Raw genomic sequence first — 19,944 nt, forward strand, 5'->3', positions numbered from 1 at the left:
CCCCAGGTTGATTGTGAATGTTATAGAGAGAAAAAAACATTATCTTCTAAAAGTCCTTAGTTCTGCTTTTCTCTTTTCATTTAAAAATTAACAATGTTACTGTATATTTCTATTTTTCTGCACTTTTGATTAGTTTGATTTACCCTAGAAATTCTTCTGACCTGGAAATATTTATTGAACTATTTAAGTTACCTAGATAAAGACAAATTTTTTTATAATTACAAATGGACAGTTTTTGTTTGTATTTTAGAGATTTGAGAGAGTGTGCCAGTACATGTGCCAGCAAGCAGGTGGTGGGAGGATGGTAGGCGGGTGCAGAGTGTTTGCTTAGAATCCTGAAGCAAACTCCCTGCTGAGCGCAGAGCCTCATATTAGAGCTGGATCCTAGGACCCTGAGATCATGACCTGAGCAGAAACCAAGAGTCGGCCGCTCAACCAACTGAGCCACCCAGGGGCCCCATAAATGAGAGTTTTTGAATATTCATTTAGTTTTAAAGCTTGTGGACTATGTGTGTGTTTTTGTTTTTGTTTTTTTGCCCATCTTCTCTAAATATGAGTTTATGAGCTTCCCAGCATATGCTTTTTAATCTTTTGTGTTTTTTTAAGATGAATATATTATCTGTTTAAAGGTAATACCCTGCTTTCAGCGTGATGGTTTATTTTGCCTACATGAAAATGGTTGTATAACCTTACGTGTTCGAAGATCTTATAATAGTATTTTTACTACTTCAAATGAGGAACCAGGTGAGTTTATATCTCAGAACAATGTTAATATAATTTTCTTCAGAATTTCATAAACTTTTATGTGGCAAATACCAGCCAAAGCATAGAGTTAATGGTAATCCTGGCCTTGAGAAAGTAGAATATAGTTGTAATATGGGGCATAAAAAGAGCACAAGCCCAAGGTTAATTTCTTGGTGTTTTAATAGTGCACCTCCTATATGCAGCAAAGAATGTAATATTTTGTAATTTCTTAATTGTATCCATGGGCCAAGTAGATATTATCTTTGTGAATTTTTCCTCAGCATAAGTAGAACCTTGTAAAATACCTGTATTATTATTTCCCTGACTTCTCTGCTTTAGGAACCTCCATTGTAAAATGACATAGGTTAATAAGTCTTCAGGGTATTCAGTTGTCTGTTTCAGTCTTATCCTGGAGAATAAAAGCACTGTTTTGTAAAATGATGTACTACATAAAAGCGAAAGTGACTTTTACATCTTTTGTAGAGTACCATTATTTTCAGGCTTATTATAGAGCACTATAAATTATGATGACCTATAGCGTACTGTACATTATTCAGTCATATCACTATTGGTCCTTTTTCAAAGTTATTTTCATTGTTTTAAAAATATTAAAAAACAAGCTGTATTGATTGTAGTTTTTATTTTGGAGCCTAAACTTTGTATAGACAGCCATTAAATTAGTTATATTCTGAATAAATTAGTAATAATTATAAAAGGAGAAGGCATTTTGGACAAACTTCGCCCTAGTGAAGGAATGACGTTCTTTTTAATTGAGGTTTTATTTAAATTAAAGCAAGTAGTAGTGATTTTGCTGTGTTGCTTTCTAATATTTAAAAGAAAACAATGCTATGTTAAGATCCAGATCCTGTGCAGGAGCTTACCTATGATTTGCGAAGCCAGTGTGATGCAATCAGGGTGACAAAAACTGTCCGTCCCTTCAGTATGGTGTGTTGTCCTGTCAATGAAAATGCAGCTGCCCTCATTGTGAGTGATGGCAGAGTCATGATATGGGAACTGAAGTCTGCCATTTGTAATCGAAATTCACGGAACAAGTAAGTGAATCAATAGGATTGTTTTCTGGGTTGCTTTGATTCCTCTTTTTAAAAAATTACCAGAATCATATGAAAATAGCAGGGACTTTAAAAAAAATTTAAGTGAGAATTCAAACTTTAGATTATTAGGAAATTATGTAAACCTGCTAGCATAGTATCTATGGGTAAGATTAATAAATAATGTAAAAATGGATAGAATGCCAAGATCTGAAATTAGTAATTTGGGTTACTAAAATGTGACATAGGTTTTAAATATGTAAAATTATGTAATTATTATGTCTTTGCAGTAGTTCTGGTGTATCACCTTTATATTCACCAGTGTCTTTCTGTGGAATTCCTGTAGGAGTGCTACAGAATAAACTCCCAGACCTCTCCTTAGATAACATGATTGGTAAGCTATTTTTTTCTTCTAACATTTGTTAGGTATTCTTCTTAAAGGGCAAAATTAATAGAAGTAACTGATTTGCAGTTATTATAAAGTCAAAGTTAATACTTGAGAAAACTAAAATATGGGAACATCTTTTCTCAATAAATCAGAGGGTATGAAATATTTAAGCATAAAAGCATAGATTGGCATTAAAGCTATTGGAATTAGAAAATGTTCATTCATGAGAGACTGATTTAAATGAAGGTGGTGACACTAGGTCTAACCTACAATGAGCTGTACCCTGCCCCCTCAGGGCCCCCCATGCAGACTGGTCCCTAGGCTAGGAACTGAATACAAACTTCCTCTCTCTCCCTTTCTGCTACTCTAATTTAAAATTCAGCTCAAGTATTGCTTTCTTTAGTGTCCCAAGCCTGACTTAAGTGTTCTTCATTTGCAGTGCCTAATAGTTATCAGTTGATTGTGATTAAGATTTTGTCTGTCTCCTCCAGTAAATTATAAACTCCATGTGGGACTTTTGATTCCACTTTGTATCCCTAGGCTCTCAGCAAAGAGCCTTATACTTTGAAGATGTGCAATAAACATTTATTGAAGGAATAAAGAAACTGAACAGTATTAGAAAAAGTTATTTTAACATTTTGACATACATTTTAAAACTTTCATTTTGGTGATTCTTTCAACAAATACTTATTTATGGATAAAATATTGCTTCAGAGTTGTTGAATAATTATAGGGTCAGCATATATTAAAGGAAGAATGAGGATTTGTGACTTAAAATATTGTACAGCCAGGGCGCCTGGGTGGCTCAGTGGTTAAACATCTGCCTTTGGCTTAGGTCGTGATCCTGGGGTCCTGGGATTGAGTCCCACATCGGGCTCCCCAAGGGGAGCCTGCTTCTTCTTCTGCCTATGTCTCTGCCTCTCTCTGTGTCTCTCATGAATAAATAAATAAAATCTTGGAAAAAAATATTTTACAACTGTGTAAATATGCCAAGCAATTTTGATGTCTTAATTCTTTTAAAATTATGGCTATGGCTTATAAAGGATTTTCTTTGTCATTATTTGTTCTTTCATAATGTAATTGAAAATATTATTTAGTAAGTTTTTTATTTAAATGCTAAATAGATAATTCTAGGAAAAGCATTACCTTATTAATCTTACTCAGAAGTGACATTTATTGGGTGCTTAGTACAATTAAAATGATTACTTTAATAACCCTACAAGGTAGGTAATACTATTTCTATTTTATAAAAGTGGGAACTGAAATCCAGAGAGATTTTAAAAATTTGCCTCATACCACACAGCCAATAAATGGAAGAGCTAAAATGGGTTCCCAGTCACTCCAAGGGTGAACCTCTTTGGCCATGGTCTTTTGTCCTGGCTGCTCCACTGTGATCTTAGGCAAGATCTGACCTTTTCAGGTCTATGTTTCCTCATGATTTCTTGCCAGTTGTAAAATCCTTCTGCTCAGTGATACTAACTTGTATATTTAAAGTTCTATCTCTTCACTTTCCAGACATAAGTCTATACTTATAAGTCCAACACATACTTCTTTTGCAAAATTCATTTTATCAGTAACACAGTTTTCTGAGTTAATTGACCTTGTCTCTACTTAATATAAAATATTAAAGTGAAAAAAAATTATAAACACTCATGCACAGAACTAATCAGTAATGAAGCCCACAGGAGGTTGAAATTTCATGCTGTTTAGGTGTCTAAGTGAAATGAATTACATTTTCTTAAAACACAAAAGGATACAGATTGTATGCAGTTCCTGACAATGTAGTTGATTTAAAATCATTAAATAAATAATGCTTTGTTATTTGAAAACATTTTAATTAAAACTTTCAATTAAACTTTTAATTTGAATTCACTGTGGCCTTAATGATAATTGAAAGCAATTCTGTAGAGGCCTGATTTATATTCATTGGGTAAAGCCTGCTGCTTTTTAAGGCCTAATCTGCCCTACCTTGTGAATTGCCTCTTTTTTTTTTTTTTTTTATAATTTTTTTTTAAATTTTTTTGATTTATTTATTTATGATAGTCACAGAGAGAGAGAGAGAGAGAGAGAGAGAGGCAGAGACATAGGCAGAGGGAGAAGCAGGCTCCATGCACCGGGAGCCCGACATGGGATTCGATCCCGGGTCTCCAGGATCGCGCCCTGAGCCAAAGGCAGGCGCCAAACCGCTGCGCCACCCAGGGATCCCTGTGAATTGCCTCTTATGGAAGAAGTTCTAAGAAAAATACGGCCATTCCCAGGAGTCAACTCCAAGCTATGGAGAGTTTGTAAACATGGTACTTCTCAGTTGAAATTCACATTCTTTAGACCTCGTCTTTTGTTACCAAAGATTGATATCAATCATATGGTGGATCCTAAGGGATTATCTTATTTGGATTAAATTGATGGTCATTTTTTCTGTACATCTTATGAATTTTAAAATAACATTGTTATTAAAACAACTATATAAACTGAGGAGGTTAAGGTATTCATAGTCCCATCACCCATTTATAGTAATTATTTACATTTTTTCCCTTTCATGGGTGTGTGTGTGTGCACATGCATACACACTTTCATGTATGTTTTATTATATGTTTTGACAACTTTATTCCAGTACTCAAGTGGTTTATAGGTAGGAAATTTGTATACCCTTAGTGAATGGTCTTGATTTTGTTTGTTCACATTTCATTAGAATGGTTTTACTGAATCCTTTTAGTTTGAGACTTAATAACCTAAGTACAAATACTGTATCTGAAAATAATGCCCATTTAAGATTTAACTATCAACAGTGACAGTTTATATATTTTTATATTATGTATTTGTATATTCTTAATATATAATATACAGTTTATTATATATGATGTATTTATGTATTTATATATGAAGTATTTAATTATGAAGCTTAGATTTTGTAATTACATTGACACATTGAGAAGATTTCTTTTTTTTTTTTTAATATTTTTTCTTTATTTATTTATGATAGTCACAGAGAGAGAGAGAGAGAGAGAGAGGCAGAGACACAGGCAGAGGGAGAAGCAGGCTCCATCCACCGGGAGCCTGACGTGGGATTCGATCCCGGGTCTCCAGGATCGCGCCCTGGGCCAAAGGCAGGCGCCAAACCACTGCGCCACCCAGGGATCCCCATTGAGAAGATTTCTGATTAGAAATCTAAATGAGTTCTTGGAACCTGCAGTTCGTGATTACCAACATTATGTATATTTTGTAAAGTACATCACATTGAAAAGCAACCCTTTAGAAACTAGGTAGGCAGTGAGGTGGGAATGTACGGCAGTACCCTGCTCCACAGAAGCTGGTCTCTGACTCAGGTCCCGTGATTTGCCTTGTTTAGTACATAATACCAGGAACTTTGGCTGAAACAGTACTCTCTAGATGACAAAAGTTCCTGAATTCTGGACAGCAATAGTCTGGAGTAATCTGTCCTTTGAGATGGCAGACAGTGTGGTTTATGACCCAGAGCCAAGAACAGTGTCATTGCTTAGCTGCAGCCCCTGGAGTGCTTCCTGGTACCTTGTAGGTCTGAAGAGTATTTCTTCTAGACCTGAAGAGTATTTCCACTGAAAAGTTTCTGTAAATTTCAGCATACATTATAAGTGATGTATTTGTACTTTGGATCATCAATCAGGACAAAGTGCCATTGCTGGGGAGGAGCATCCTAAAGGCCCCATTCTGCAGGAAGTGCACCTCCGATTCCTGCTGACGGGACTGCTTTCAGGGCTACCCTCCCCACAGTTTGCCATCCGTATGTGCCCACCCTTGACCACAAAAAACATCAAGATGTATCAGCCACTTCTTGCTGTTGGTGAGTATTGGAGCTGTCCTTTTTTTAATCCTTCATGCGTGCTTTACGTTTTATAAGACATTTAAGTTTGCTAGTTACTAGAAAACCCTTTCTTTGAGGATAAAGAGGAAGAGGCCCAGTGAAATCAAGTATATACTCATCTTAAAATATTTTTCTTCCTTTTTGTTTTTCTGTCCTTTAAATCCACCCATCTTTTTATTCATTTATTTTTAATCACAGTGTTAACTCATTCACCTGACACTGGATGATAGAGATCCTGACATAGTGGGTACCTTTCTGAAATGTTAGGAAGGTAATCCTAAATCCAGATTCCTTGTGCTTCTTTTTTTTTTTTTTTTTTTTTTTTTGGACCACCCCAGGTTTATTCTGTGCCTGTCATTTTGTATCGGGTTTTTGTTAACTAATGATATGATCATAGTTAGTTTAATAATAATAATGGTTCTTCATTTGCCAAGAATTATGTGAAACATTGTTTAAAGTGGCTATGGTCTCAGTAAACCAAGATTTGCCTTTTGGGTTGAAATTGCATAGTTTTATGTTGTAAATAGAAAATTGGTCTGAGTTTCACCTTGCTGTCACATCAATTTCATAGTAATATGAGTAATCTAATCTCCTTCATAGAAAAAAAAACAGATTTTAATTTGCTATTGTGTATATGAGGTTAAAAGTATTTTTCAATTTCAAAAAGTATATTCGTTTAAAATTGTCAACATTTTTTCTTAAGATGCTATTTGTTGGCTTCTGACTTCCACTCTGGGTCTATAACATGATTTGTGAATTTTTTTTTCCTAATATGAAAACCTGACCCATGTTTATTTTGTTGCTAGTATGTCTCAGTTAGCTAACTGCCTATTCATGAGTACTAAAGGCTCACTTGAGTAATATTTGGCACTATTCTGATTTTCCCATTTTTTCCATTACTGTCTTCTGAAAGTGGTTTGCATTTTAACATTTGGTAGTTTATGTTTACATTTATATAAATGTAAATATTTAGTTTTTGCTTTAGAAACTATTGACTTATATTAAACCTCTTACAGAGATTTTAATTGGAATTTGTCAATGTAAATTATATGTACATGTATATACAGTACCTAAATTGTCACTTTCTTGGAGAAAATTACTTCTTGCCACAGCTAAATAATAAGAGCTAAGTCAGGGTCTGGAATTTTTATTGAGAGTAAGCTGTATTGTACTGGTATGTTGTGATGATCAAGTCATTTATTGAATTTAGTATAATCACAAAGTTAAAGGAAAAAATATAAAATAAGTGCTTAAACTTTTACAGTGTCACTAGGGAAAAGAGGCATAGTGGAATTACTTCTTGTGGTGCCTCTAGGGTATTAGATCATAGGTTCAGCATTATTAAAACTTGCAAAATATAGGGACACCAGGGTGGCTCAGTCAGTTAAGCATCCAACTCTTGAGTTTGGCTCTCAGGTCATGATCTCACTATCATGGAATCAAGCCCTATGTATGGATGGCTCCAAGCTGGGTGTAAAGCCTGCTTAAGATTCACTCTCTCCTTCTCCTTCTGCCTACTCCCTCACCCCCGCTCAAGCACACACATGCATGCTGTCTCTCTTTCTCTAAAAACAACAACAAAAGGCTTGCAGAATGTTAAAATATTTTATTATTATGAAGATCTATTAATTGAAAGGTTTTGATAATTCTTTAGATATTGTCTCAGTACTAGAAGGTACTATTGTGGAATAAATGATAAATGTAAACAAGTAAAATACTGTATTTTTCTAGAATGGTTTTGTAAAATATTTAATGAAGCTTTATTCAGCACTAAGCTAAATTGGAACTTGCCTAGCATTATTTCTATTATTCTATTATTTCTGTTACTTTGCATGAATCCATTCATTTTTTTTAAGTCATGTGCAGTGAGAAAGTGGTTGTCCAACCAATACTTTTCATTTTTCTTGCTTAACTTACAAAAACATTTTAAGGACTGAAACATTACTTTTTTGAGTATAGCCGTGTTTCTTCAAATTAAATTATAGACACACAAGTTACCTAACTAAGACCATGAAAATTTAGGCATAATAATAACCACAAATCAAAACAACAGCAATAATAGAAATATAGTAATAATCATGTACTTAGTTTGTGTCAGGTACTGTACTAAGTATTTACAAATGTGTTTTCTGGGCAGCCCAGGTGGCTCAGCGGTTTAGTGCCACCTTTGGCCCAGGGTGTGATCCTGGAGACCCGGGATCAAGTCCGGCGTCGGGCTCCCTGCATGGAGCCTGCTTCTCCCTCTACCTGTGTGTGTGTGTGTGTCTCTCTCTCTCTCTCTCTGTGTGTGTCTCTCATGAATAAATAAATAAAATCTTTTTTAAAAAAAATAAAAATATGTCTTCTCATAAAAATATGTCATTCCCATGTTAAAGAAATTAAAAACACAGATTTAATGTGGGCAGGTAATTTGTAAGAGTGTAAGATGGAACCAGAGCTTGAACTCAGGCTTGTTTCACTGCAGAGTCCACAGTTAACCATCATACCTGACCATCTCTATGATTGATATAATAGAAAAGACGAAACCAAACCAAAAATCTTTATAAAGAAAAATAGAAAAGATCTGGTTAATGAGTTCTCCCTAGGTTGCCTTTTTGAGGAGATTTGGACTAAACATTCCAAATCTCAAGAAGTATGAGTTCCCATGTGTAAAAAAGCCTAGCAAAGTGCTTCTTCAAATTTTATGTGTTTATTAAGTTAGATTTTGAAGTCTTTCTGTGAAAATGTGTCCCTGGATTTAGAGAAGTTCTCAGAACATATGAGATTAGGCCCATTTTTGCGAAGAGAGAAGACAGAAATTCACTCATTCTTAACAGATAGCTTGGTTCTCTTTTACAAAAGATAAGTGTTATCAAATGATTAAAATCTTCAGAAAAGACTTGGGAAGATCTAGAACTCCAGCTAATTAAGACTATTACATTGTTTTGATAGGTACAAGTAACGGTTCTGTCCTGGTGTACCATCTCACCAGTGGGCTGCTACACAAAGAGTTAAGTGTCCACTCCTGTGAAGTCAGGTGAGTATGTATTGTGGTACTGAGATTACAAACAGAAAGCATACTGGGAAGAAGTTTTGGGAGACTTTTCTACATTAAGTACTCTGAAGTGATTATTTGCCTGAAAGTTTTGAATAATAAATATTTATGTTTAAGTAATGGTTATGTTAATCAGGTCTGAGCACTAATTGTTCGCTTTGTAAAAGAGTATTATGCAGTGGAAATTTTTTTCTAACTTTTATTGCTGCATCTGATTTCTCCTAAGGTCTAGAATATTTTCTCACTGAATATCACTGTGTTCCCTTGTTCAGATTTGTGGAGTTTGTTTTTCATTTCTTTTTTTTCTTTTTAAAGATTTTTATTAATTTATTCATGAGAGAAAGAAAGAGAGAGAGAGAGACAGGCAGAGGGAGAAGCAGGCATTCCGTGCAGGGAACCTGATGTGGAACTGGATCCCGGATCTCCAGGATTACACCCTGGGCTGAAGGTGGCGCTAAACCGCTAAGCCACCCGGAGTGCCCTGTTTTTCATTTCTATAAAGATACATCAGTAGGATGGATCCTGAAAAGTTTGAATGAAATCATTTTAATTATTAACTAATCTCATTTGTTTTTTTGCTTAAGCACCATAAGAAAGGGACTAAACTATATAGCATTTCGTCTTTCATTTTGAGATGTGATGTGTTGTATGAGTGCCGTGCATTCAGAGATACTGAGGGAAGAAGGCTGCTTTGTTTTGAAGACATACATATCTGCTCTATAGCATTATTTTGTTGGTGGCATGGCTGCTCTCCTCTTTGCCCAGCAATGATGGGTTATGAAGTTATGCATTTGTAGTATAAATTTACATTTCCAGTATTATTTGATCTTTTAACAAACATAAAAGAAAGGCAATTTTCTGTCCTCTGTACGTTATATAAATATAGATCTCATGTGTGCATTAAAATTCATAGTTAATCCTTCGTGAACACATTATTCTGAGTTACTGCATTTTCTGAATGGGGGAAAGGCTAATCCTTTAAGTATCACAACTCCTGATTGTGATGAAAGTTCCAGAAGTTTACATTGCCTTATTCTTTCAAGTACATTGTTTGTGGTGCAGCCCTGGTGACTATTGGTCACCAACACCTCATGCTGTGCCCTCCAGTAGCTACCCAAATACCTTTACATGGCATCCTAATATCTTAAGAATCACTAACACCAGGGGTGCATGGGTGGCTCAGTCAGTTGAGTGGCTGCCTTCGACTCAGGTCATGATCCCAGGGTCCTGGGATCAAGCCCCATACCAGGCCCCCTGCTCAGCAGGGAGTCAGTCTGCTTCCCCCTCTCCCTCTGCTGCTCCCCCTGCTTGTGCTTGCACATGCTCTCTCTCTTTGTCAAATAAATAAATCTTTTAAAAAAAAAAAAAAGAATCACTTTCTTTCAATGCACTGTGGGTACAGTGACACATGTCTGTGTTTACACCATTTCAGACTGTTGTTCATCTTCTCTCTCTTCTTCCAGAAGCCCTTCTGCCACTACTGATACCTACTCTCTCCCTCTCTTTCCTGTCTATGTTTCTTCTCTTGACATTTCCTTTCACCCTTGGCTTGCTGTGTAGTGTTTCCTTTTATGAATAACACCCACCAGTCAAACTGCATTTAATCAATACTTGTTCTGAGGATGTGTTAAATATTAATACTTTGCAAGACCATTTCTTTGACGCCCCACCACCACTTTATGTGGTAAGCACTGTTTTTATTCCCAATTTATGGAAGAAACTCAGTTTTATAATCTGTGAAATTTAAACTGGGCCTTTCAGGCTTCCAACTTGACCTTTATACTTAGAGTACATGTGCTGTATCTCCAGCTAAAAAAATGCATGTAGGGCACATTTGGCAAAAAGATGAAACTGTTGACTGAGCCAGGATTCATGCTAAGAATTTATACCTGCTTCTGGAAAATGAAGTACATCTTCACTTTTTCTGAACACAGATCTTTTAATAAAGACACAATAGCCAGTTTATCAGCAAGCTATTAGATTTAAATAAGATGTTTTCCTAGATCATTCAGATGATAGATGTCACTAAATACATGACTTTCACATGCTGTAATAATATTTGTTATTGAGTAATACTTGAAATTACAGTTTTACTTGGGATACCAAATAATGAATATGCTACTCAGGCTGATGTTGTGAATGATTCACACAAATGTGTTCCATTATTTTATATGAATTTTCCCTATTAATTGCCATTTTGAAGATAATTCACATTTTATATTCAGTGATGATGCCCAGGAGGATGGTAAAATCCTGACATCTTTGTGTTTCAATTAATGCAATTATAGTATTATAATTAAAAGCCATTATGAAAACTTCACAGATGTGTTGTAAAAATTGCTGAAATTATTAGCAATACACCCAACACATTCTAGATATTCATTGTCAAATGTAAAGCCAACTTTTTAAAGTTATTTTTACTAGATACTAAATGTGTTTTTAAAAAACACTTACTCTAACATACTTGAATTTTATGCATACGCATGGGCAGGAACTGCCTAACTCCAGATAGTTTTGTCTGTGGGTTGTTTTTAAAATCATGATGTTTGAGCCAGTTATGCATTACAGATTCGTATTGAGCATCTTTTGTTTTCATGTAAACAAATCCTCTGATGCTTATAATCCAGTGGAAGATACCTAGGAGTAAACGTATATGTAGGTTTTCTTAGATTATTAGATTTTTTTTCTAGATAATTAGTTTGTATCTTTGTTCAGTAGGCTAAATTTACAACAATATAGCATGATACTATTTTCAGTGTCAAAACTTAACTATAACAGCAGTTTATGTGGATGTCAGAACATTGACTGGCTCAGTATTGTTTTGAGGAAGTGGAGTGATTTGTGCAAAGTAAAATAATTTCCATTTTGTCTATAAATTGCCAAAAGTTAGTTTCATAGAATTGTAGAACTGCAAGGCCTTCCAAGAGGTGAGCGCTCCTCGCAGTACCCAGGGTTGGAAAGTAGCCTGTGCAGCAGCCCCAGTTGTAGTCAACAGGCCTGACTTGGAAACCTATGGGAGTCAGAACCTCAGACACCTGTTGACAGAGTCTACGGTTACAGTTGTTCATTCATTCAGAACCCAACAGAACAATCCTAGACCAAGTCAGAAAATGAGCTGCTGTTCTTAGGAGTTTTTATAAAGAGCTCAGTATGTGGTTGAACCCAGACAATAGCTTTCTAATCCTGAGAGCAGCGTGGTGCTTGCTGAGTTTGACAAGAGGTTTCATTCCTTTCTGTTAAGACATAATCCTATCCTTATCTAATCCTCTTTGAAGTCCCAACTTGATTTTTATTTTCTTCATGTTGATCAGTTGGAGTCAGATATAAAAGCAGCTGCTGGAATCAGCTCAAAGGCAACATACTCATAGTGCTACATTACAAATAAGCAGCCATTCCATGTTCTGTTCTGTCCTCAACACTGGGATGTCTTTGTCTTAGAAGCAGTGGGGAAAGGAGGCTGAATGTGTATGACACTAATAACCATAGGGAGGAGTGCTAGACTTTCCGTAGACATCATTCTTTTAATCCAGCAGCATTTATTGTGGTACCTCCCTTCAAAGAGAGTAGTACAACCCATTGCAGTGTTTCTCAGCCAGTCACAGTTTCCTCTTGTTGTTTAGGCAACACCCTATTTTCCCTTTGGGTCTCAGTGGGCCCTCAAGACCAGATTCTGTGGGACTCTTACAAGCATCTATTGAACTCTGTACCACTGTATTTTGTAATAGGGAGTCCAGAATCCACTTATGTAGTGTCTTTTTTCTGTTAAATCATAAGTTCCAGAAGGATAGCAGGCAAACCTCTCATTCACAGTGATACTTATGCTGCGTAGTGTCGTCATGGGTATACACTGGTACTTTACAGACACATTTAAAAAATGTGGGTACTTTACAGACACATTTAAAAAATAATGAATGGAGAATGGGTGGACTGGGATTCTTAGTGTCCAGAGATTGTGGCATTACCATACTGGAGCATAGGTGCTCAGATTGCCAGCAACAAGCCTTGGAGAGTATGTCTTTGGTTTCTATGGATAAACAGATCTGATTGATGCTACCAGACTTACGTAGAATGCATCATAAGTTCAAAGTGATTTTTCACTTTTTTTGTTCACTCTGAGTAGAAAACTTAGTACTGTTACATGCTGGGGGAAGGAAAGAGAAACAAGAGACAAAGGGTCTTTTCAGTGAATAATTTTTCATCAGATATATATTGTATTCATTATCGATGTGGTTCGAGTTCAGCAAATGAGGAGGCTTCATTGCAGAAATAGGGCTTGAGTGGGATCTTGAAATTAGAATGATGATGATGATAGTAATTGCTAGTACATGCAGCTCTTCCTGTGTGCCAGAATTTCTTTATGTACACAGTGTTACTCCTGCAGTAATAGCAGATAAGGGGACAGATATAGGGAGACACAGAGCCTGCAACTGCTGGAGCCAGTATATTTGAAGAGGGAAGAAGAGAAATCACTCCGGACATGGAAATTCTTAAGAGTACTCAGTTTCAAGCAGCCTAATCTGAGTGTTTCAACACAACTTTACACCAAGAGAATTATAATCCTTAATAACTACAGCAATCCCCTTCTCTCACAAATACTCTTTTCAGTTCCTTTGGGATCACCTTTGCCCCTCTGAGAAAAGACAAGTAGGCAGGTACACAGGGATAAGTGAGGAAAGTTACTCTAGTATTAATAGTGGACAAGGTTTGGAGGATTAAGAGGTAAATTTGGTTAGGTAGGGTGAGGCAGACAACTGGATGGACTTGAAAGTCACATGTGAGTTTGGATATGATGCAGGAAGCCAGCATATCTTCTTGGGCAAATGAGGGGCATGTGCAGAGCAGTATTTAATGCTCTCTAGCAATAACTTTTAAATTGAAGTAAATGTGGATAAACTAGGTCAGGGGTTAACAAACATTTTCTGTAAAGGACCAGATAAGTATTTTAGACTTTTCGCAGGCCATAAAATTTCTGTCACAATTACTCAAATCAGCCATTATGTTATGAAAGTAGCCATAGATAATATGTTGTTAAAAATGGTTGTTCCATAAAATCTGATGGGCAGTTACATGTAGAGCAAAGGTTTGGACTTTCCCTCTCAACTAGCCTCTATTACCTTGTAAGCAAGGTGGGGCAATAGAATAGTGTTTCTCCTCATGACTCTGATGGTCCATTTAACCTGTGCTCCCTCTCTGCCACACCCTACCCTCCCCCACCACCACTACCACTGGCTTCCATTCTCTGCAAGCCATGGTGGTAATACTCTGTTCTTAACGTCAGTGCAAGAAACTGTGGACTCACTTGTTACCAGTCCTCATAAAGGAGACTCCCAGGCATTTGGTGGATAGGTTGCTTGGAGTCTTGTCATCATTTCTTTGAGATTTTTCTTTTGTGCTTTTCTCTAATTAATACACCATTTGGAACTGTCAGCCCACTTCCAAATCTGGTAGCTCAGTTTGAATTCTTTACTACAGGAATTTCTGCCTCCTAATCAACTAAGAAGTTTGATAAATTCCTCAGTGTACTCAACTTTAAGCAGTCTGGCTCGGAATATTTCCACACCACTGTTTCTTAAGCGGTGGAATTCTCAGACACTACTGTGTTGTGTGACTCTCCTTTGCCAGATTTTGATAGTCATTTTAATGCTGCTATGAATCCAGGTAACTAAACTATCTCACCATTATATTTGGAGATTAAGTTTTAATTTGAAATAATTTCATATATATATTAAAAATGTGTGGTAATTTAGTCTCAATTGAAAGGTCATGTTAATATTCTTAATTAGCTTGTATAATAAAATTAAGGTCTTAGGAAAAACTTATTTTTCAAGTAAGTTGTGCAAACAAAAAAGGTTTTTTGACTAAATTTTATTTAATTTCTCATTTTAGGGGTATCGAATGGACAAGTTTGACTGGTTTTCTTTCCTTTGCTACTTCAACACCAAACAATATGGGATTAGTGAGAAATGAACTTCAGCTGGTTGATCTTCCAACAGGTTTGTGTATTTAGACTATTAAAAGTTTGAAAATGAAAAAAAAAATAAAAGTTTTGAAAATGGTTTGTCATATTGATCAAAGATGTTGCTATTTATAAACTTTCTTTCAACTTGGGAGTTTTTCTTATATCCTATTTATACATTCATTTTGTTGTTCTGTAATAATTACCCTGGAAAGGCTCATCGTTGTTGTATGCAAATTGTGTTAATACAAGTATATGGTAAATGGAGTACCATTAGCCTGAACAGACAGATTTATAATTACATATGTTACCAGTTCTACCTTTAAGTACATTGTTAGGTGACCAAAAGTACGGTTTTAAAATAAATCTTTGTAGTAGGCTTTCTTAGATTCTCTTCTAAAACTTTTGGCCTTTACAGGAAAACCTTTATAAATTTATAAGTAAGACTTTGTTTTTAAATGTTCAAATTTAAGACTTTTGACAGTCTCAGGCTGACTGAGTAGAGTAATTTGAGAGTTTAAAAAAAGGAAGCATTCCAATTAAGTAACTTGCTCAGAATTTGTTTAAAAACCTACAACCCAGTGAGTTTCAAAATGAAGAACTTGAACGTAGAATAAGGTGAGAGTTTCAAATTATTGTATGACACACAGATGATTTCAAATAGAATTCTGAACAAAATTATAGTGAGTTTCTTTAAAATGGTCTAGCAATAAGGATATATGTAAACAGTTTGAATTCTAAGATATATATATGTATGTGTGTGGGCATGTGTGTAGCAAATCGAGTATATTCTCAATATGTATTTCCAAGATAATGGGTGTTTTTACTTCTCTGGGTATGGGTATGTTACTAAACCTCAAGGAATTAGACCCACTGTCTGTAATCAGTCCAGTGTAGTTCTGGTCTCATTGGCAATGACATGCCCAGTAGCCCCTGCCCCTAAATTGGGGTCTCTCTAATTATATGACAGCCCAGGGGCAAAATGCTGTTTTCTAGTATCATTCACTTAAAAAAAAAAAAAAAAAAGCCTATCATTTTTTCCAGTTAGTTCAGGACTATTAGATAACTTAAAATCTTTCCCAGACTTACTTTTGAGCAATAAATTTTAAAATTTAAGTCATAGGTACTAACTTACTTAGGTGGGATATTTGAGTTCATAGCTTAAATAGACTTTTCTAGCCTTGTCTTCTAAGAAGAGCAGCAGACCAGCAGAGTTAGGAAAAGATGTGGGTGTTTGTTTGGCAAATAAGAACAGGAGCCCCATTTGACAGCACTGAGGAGCAGAGGCATGCAGGCACTCATTTGTCTCTGAATTGAGCATGCTCTCTTTTGTTTAATGTAAATAAAAATGCGGGAAAAGTTATTAAAATGTATTTGTTCAGACAGAGTAGAATTTGCATTTTTTAATTACAGAAAACCATTTAGCTTCTCTGACAGTTAACTAATTCTTATCATTCCCCAGTTCCGGTGTGTAAAGAACCTTTCAGTAAGAAACAGGTCAAAGTGTTTTAGGTGAGCATTTTGTACATGGGACAGGAAATCTTAAATACCTGTTTAAAGAGTGTTTTTTCCATTGGTTAGTATTTGTGAACATGGGAATGTTTATATTACTTTAGATATAATAGCTCTAAATAATAGATATTATATGTAATAGTCTAAATACACAAACCTGTTGTATTTTACAGTAGGCTGTTCCTTTACCGTAGATGGATTGAAACTTTGGAGATTGATAATTTTGAATTTCTAAAATATAACTATTTATTTGAAAGAAACCACTGAAAGTATTCAAGAAACTGTAACAAAGGAAAATACTTTTTTATAAGATAGATAATTGAATACAAGTAATATATTCTTGATCTTTAACTTGTAATACTTTTGAAATACATTTTGAATTTAGATTAGTTGAAACAGTGTAGAAGTAAGTGGGAGAGTAGAGGAAGCACTGATCAGATTCTGTTGGTGTGTATAGCTTTTTGTCTTACCTGTTTCATCTGATATTTCACATTTTCTTTAATATTTTCAATTAAAGGTAGGAGCATTGCTTTTCGCGGTGAACGAGGCAATGATGAGTCACCCATCGAAATGATTAAAGTATCTCATTTAAAGTAAGTGTGAGCCAAAAAAAAAAAAAATCTGTGGTGTTATCACAATGGGATCTTAAAGATTTTTTTTTTAATCTTTAAGAAAGTGAGAATATGCTGGAATGCATATAGAGTTTCTTAGTGATGGTAAATCAAGCTATGCAGCCATCTCAAGAAAATATTTTGATCACAAAATTAAACTATTGCTTTTAATTTCTACTTAAAAAGATAACTTTTCTATGAATCTTAATATCTCATTTGATTGGTAAAACCAGTAATCCTATTTTTTCTCCTATAGCTATATTGATCTAAATGCTTGTCACCCACAAGGAAAATGTAATTTGTCACCTAATGAAATTCTTATGCATTTCTATCTCAACATGGGTTTCTTGAGTCAAAGAACTGATTTTCTTTGTTTATAATTTAGACCTATTTAAATTTCAGTAAGTTTTGAGTTTTTCATTCCAAGGGAAATACATGTAAAGTAAGACTATTAAACATAGAGACTGAAAGAAGACCAATCAGAAGAACAAAGAAAGGAGGAGTAAGCTCTTTAAAATAGTTTTCCAAATTTCTTTAGCTTTTCTGGAATCTTTGTATTTCCACATAAATTTTAGAATCAGCTTATCAGTGTTACCAAAAAAGCTTCCTGGGATTTTGATTGAGATTGCACTTAATCCATAGATCAATGTGGGAAAGAATTGATATCCTAATAAGTTCTGTGATTCATGAACATGGTGTATCTCTCCACTTATTTCTTAGTTGTCAGTCTTAAAGTGTTACACATCATTTGCTAATTTTTTTTTGTTTTTTTTTCTTCAATACTATTATACATGTATTTTTTTCTCTTTTTAATTTCAGTTACCAATTATTCATTACTGGCATAGTGAAATAGTTAATTTTTTAATATTGACTTCATGACCATGCTAACTTAATTATTATTTCTAGTAGCTTTTTAGTTGGTTCTTTAGTATTTTCTATATAGACATTCCATGTTGTTTGCCAGTAATGACTCAGTTACATCTCTGTTTTCTGGAGTATGGGCTTTTTTTTCCTCCTTGCTTTACTGTAATGAGTAGGACTTCCAGTACAATGTAGAATAGAATGATGAGAGCTGACATCTTTGTTCTGTTTCTGGATCTTAAGGCAAAAGTGTTCAGTCTTTCAACATTAAATATGTTAGTTATAGATTTTTTGTAGGTGACCTTTATTACATTGAGGAAGTTTTCTATTCCTAGTTTACTAAAAACTTTATATCATTGAGTAGGTGATGGATTTTGTCAGATGATTTTTCTGCATTTAGGGACATCATTATAATGAGGGATTTTGTTTTAAGTCAGCTAATATGGTGAATTACATTGACTGATTTTTTTTTGTTAAGCCAACTTTATATCCCTGGCATAAATTCTTCTTGGTCATGGTATATTACTGGATTTGACTTGCTAATATTTTATTACATCTGTGCTCATGAAGCATATTGATCTAGTTTTCATGTAATATCTTTGTCTGGTTTTGGAAATCATAACTACCAATCAATTTCCATAGGATATTTGTAGATACATTATTTAATTTCAGAATATTTAGGGGTTCTTCAGATATCTTTCTGTTAATTCATGGTTTCCATTAGAATCAGAGAGCACATTTTATATTACTTTAGTTCTTTTAAATTTAATATGATTGTTATATGGCCCAGACTACGGTCTTAGTGAATGTTCCATATTGCACTTTTGAAGATTGTGTTTTCTGCTCTCATTGATTAGAATAATCCATAAATGTCAGTTCAGATTGGTTGGTAGTTATTTAGGTCTCATATTCATACTGATTTTCTGCCTGCTTTTCTGTCTATTACTGACAGGTGAGTGTTGAAATAAACATTGTTTTGCGTTTATTTCTCTTTTGAAGAGCTCATGTTCTTGCTTTTGGTATTTTAAAGCTCTGTTATTAGTTACATACATATCTGGTATTGTTATCTCCTCTTGACTTATTTCTTTATCATTGTGAAATACCCTCTTTATTTTTGGTACTATTCTTTTATTCAGAAGTAAGTCAGATTTGCCTGATTTATATAGCCACTTAAGCTTTCTTTGATTAATGTTTGCATAGTGTATCTTTTTCATACCTTTTACTTGTGTCTTATCTATGTCTTTCTTTATAGTTAAAGTTGATATCTTCTAGAAAGCATCTGGTTGGGGCTTCTTTTTCTATTTGGTTATCTATGTTTCAAATTGCAGTGTTTAAATTATTCATATTGAGCATAATTATCATTGTGGCTTATGTTTAAATCTGCCATCTTGCTAGTTTCTGTTTTTAAATTTAAAATGAATTAATAAGGATAGTTTCTAATTTTTTAGACTTAATTTCTAATATGCAAAATGTCAGTTGTTATAAACCACATAAACAAAAGTTCTTTGGGGGAGGTCCTTAATAATTTTTAAAAATGTAAGAATCCTGAGATTAGAGAGTTTAATTGCTCAGTTGCACTATATGGACTCCAGTCTCTTCTGTTTCCAGTCATTCTTGACTCTCATATGCCTGCTAAATTAATACATCTAAAACAAATCACATTATCCCCCACTACTTTAAAACCTTCTATGATCCACTATACTCTGTAGAATAAATCTGTATATAACCTAGCATGGCATATTTGGGTGTTTTAGGTCTTTAATAATGTGATCCAAAATTCACATTTTGATCTTCTTTCTCATGATGATTGCTCTTGCGTGCTCTTCATTTCAGGTAGCATGTTCCCCCCACTCTGTGTCCTTTCTTATCTTGGCCATTTGTCACATTTGTTACACTGCCTAGAATGCCATTGCCTAGTTGTCAAAATAAATCTCCTCTTTCATAGTTAATC

At 34.8% G+C, this 19,944-nt stretch overlaps 1 protein-coding gene across 1 annotated transcript in view; it reads left to right on the top strand.

The window, feature by feature from the left end:
* The window catches only part of WDR11 (WD repeat domain 11), a 59,221-nt gene that overhangs the window by 12,465 nt on the left and 26,812 nt on the right, over positions 1 to 19,944 (top strand). The window contains exons 7-13 of the mRNA XM_055300250.1: positions 630 to 744; positions 1,601 to 1,796; positions 2,084 to 2,187; positions 5,822 to 5,998; positions 8,951 to 9,035; positions 14,940 to 15,046; positions 17,039 to 17,114. Of these exons, the coding sequence (XP_055156225.1) occupies positions 630 to 744; positions 1,601 to 1,796; positions 2,084 to 2,187; positions 5,822 to 5,998; positions 8,951 to 9,035; positions 14,940 to 15,046; positions 17,039 to 17,114 (860 nt within the window). The remainder of the gene's footprint in view (positions 1 to 629; positions 745 to 1,600; positions 1,797 to 2,083; positions 2,188 to 5,821; positions 5,999 to 8,950; positions 9,036 to 14,939; positions 15,047 to 17,038; positions 17,115 to 19,944) is intronic.

The sequence above is a fragment of the Nyctereutes procyonoides genome, unplaced genomic scaffold (genome assembly GCF_905146905.1).
Source record: "Nyctereutes procyonoides isolate TBG_1078 unplaced genomic scaffold, NYPRO_anot_genome, whole genome shotgun sequence".
NCBI classification, from domain to species: Eukaryota; Metazoa; Chordata; class Mammalia; order Carnivora; family Canidae; genus Nyctereutes; species Nyctereutes procyonoides.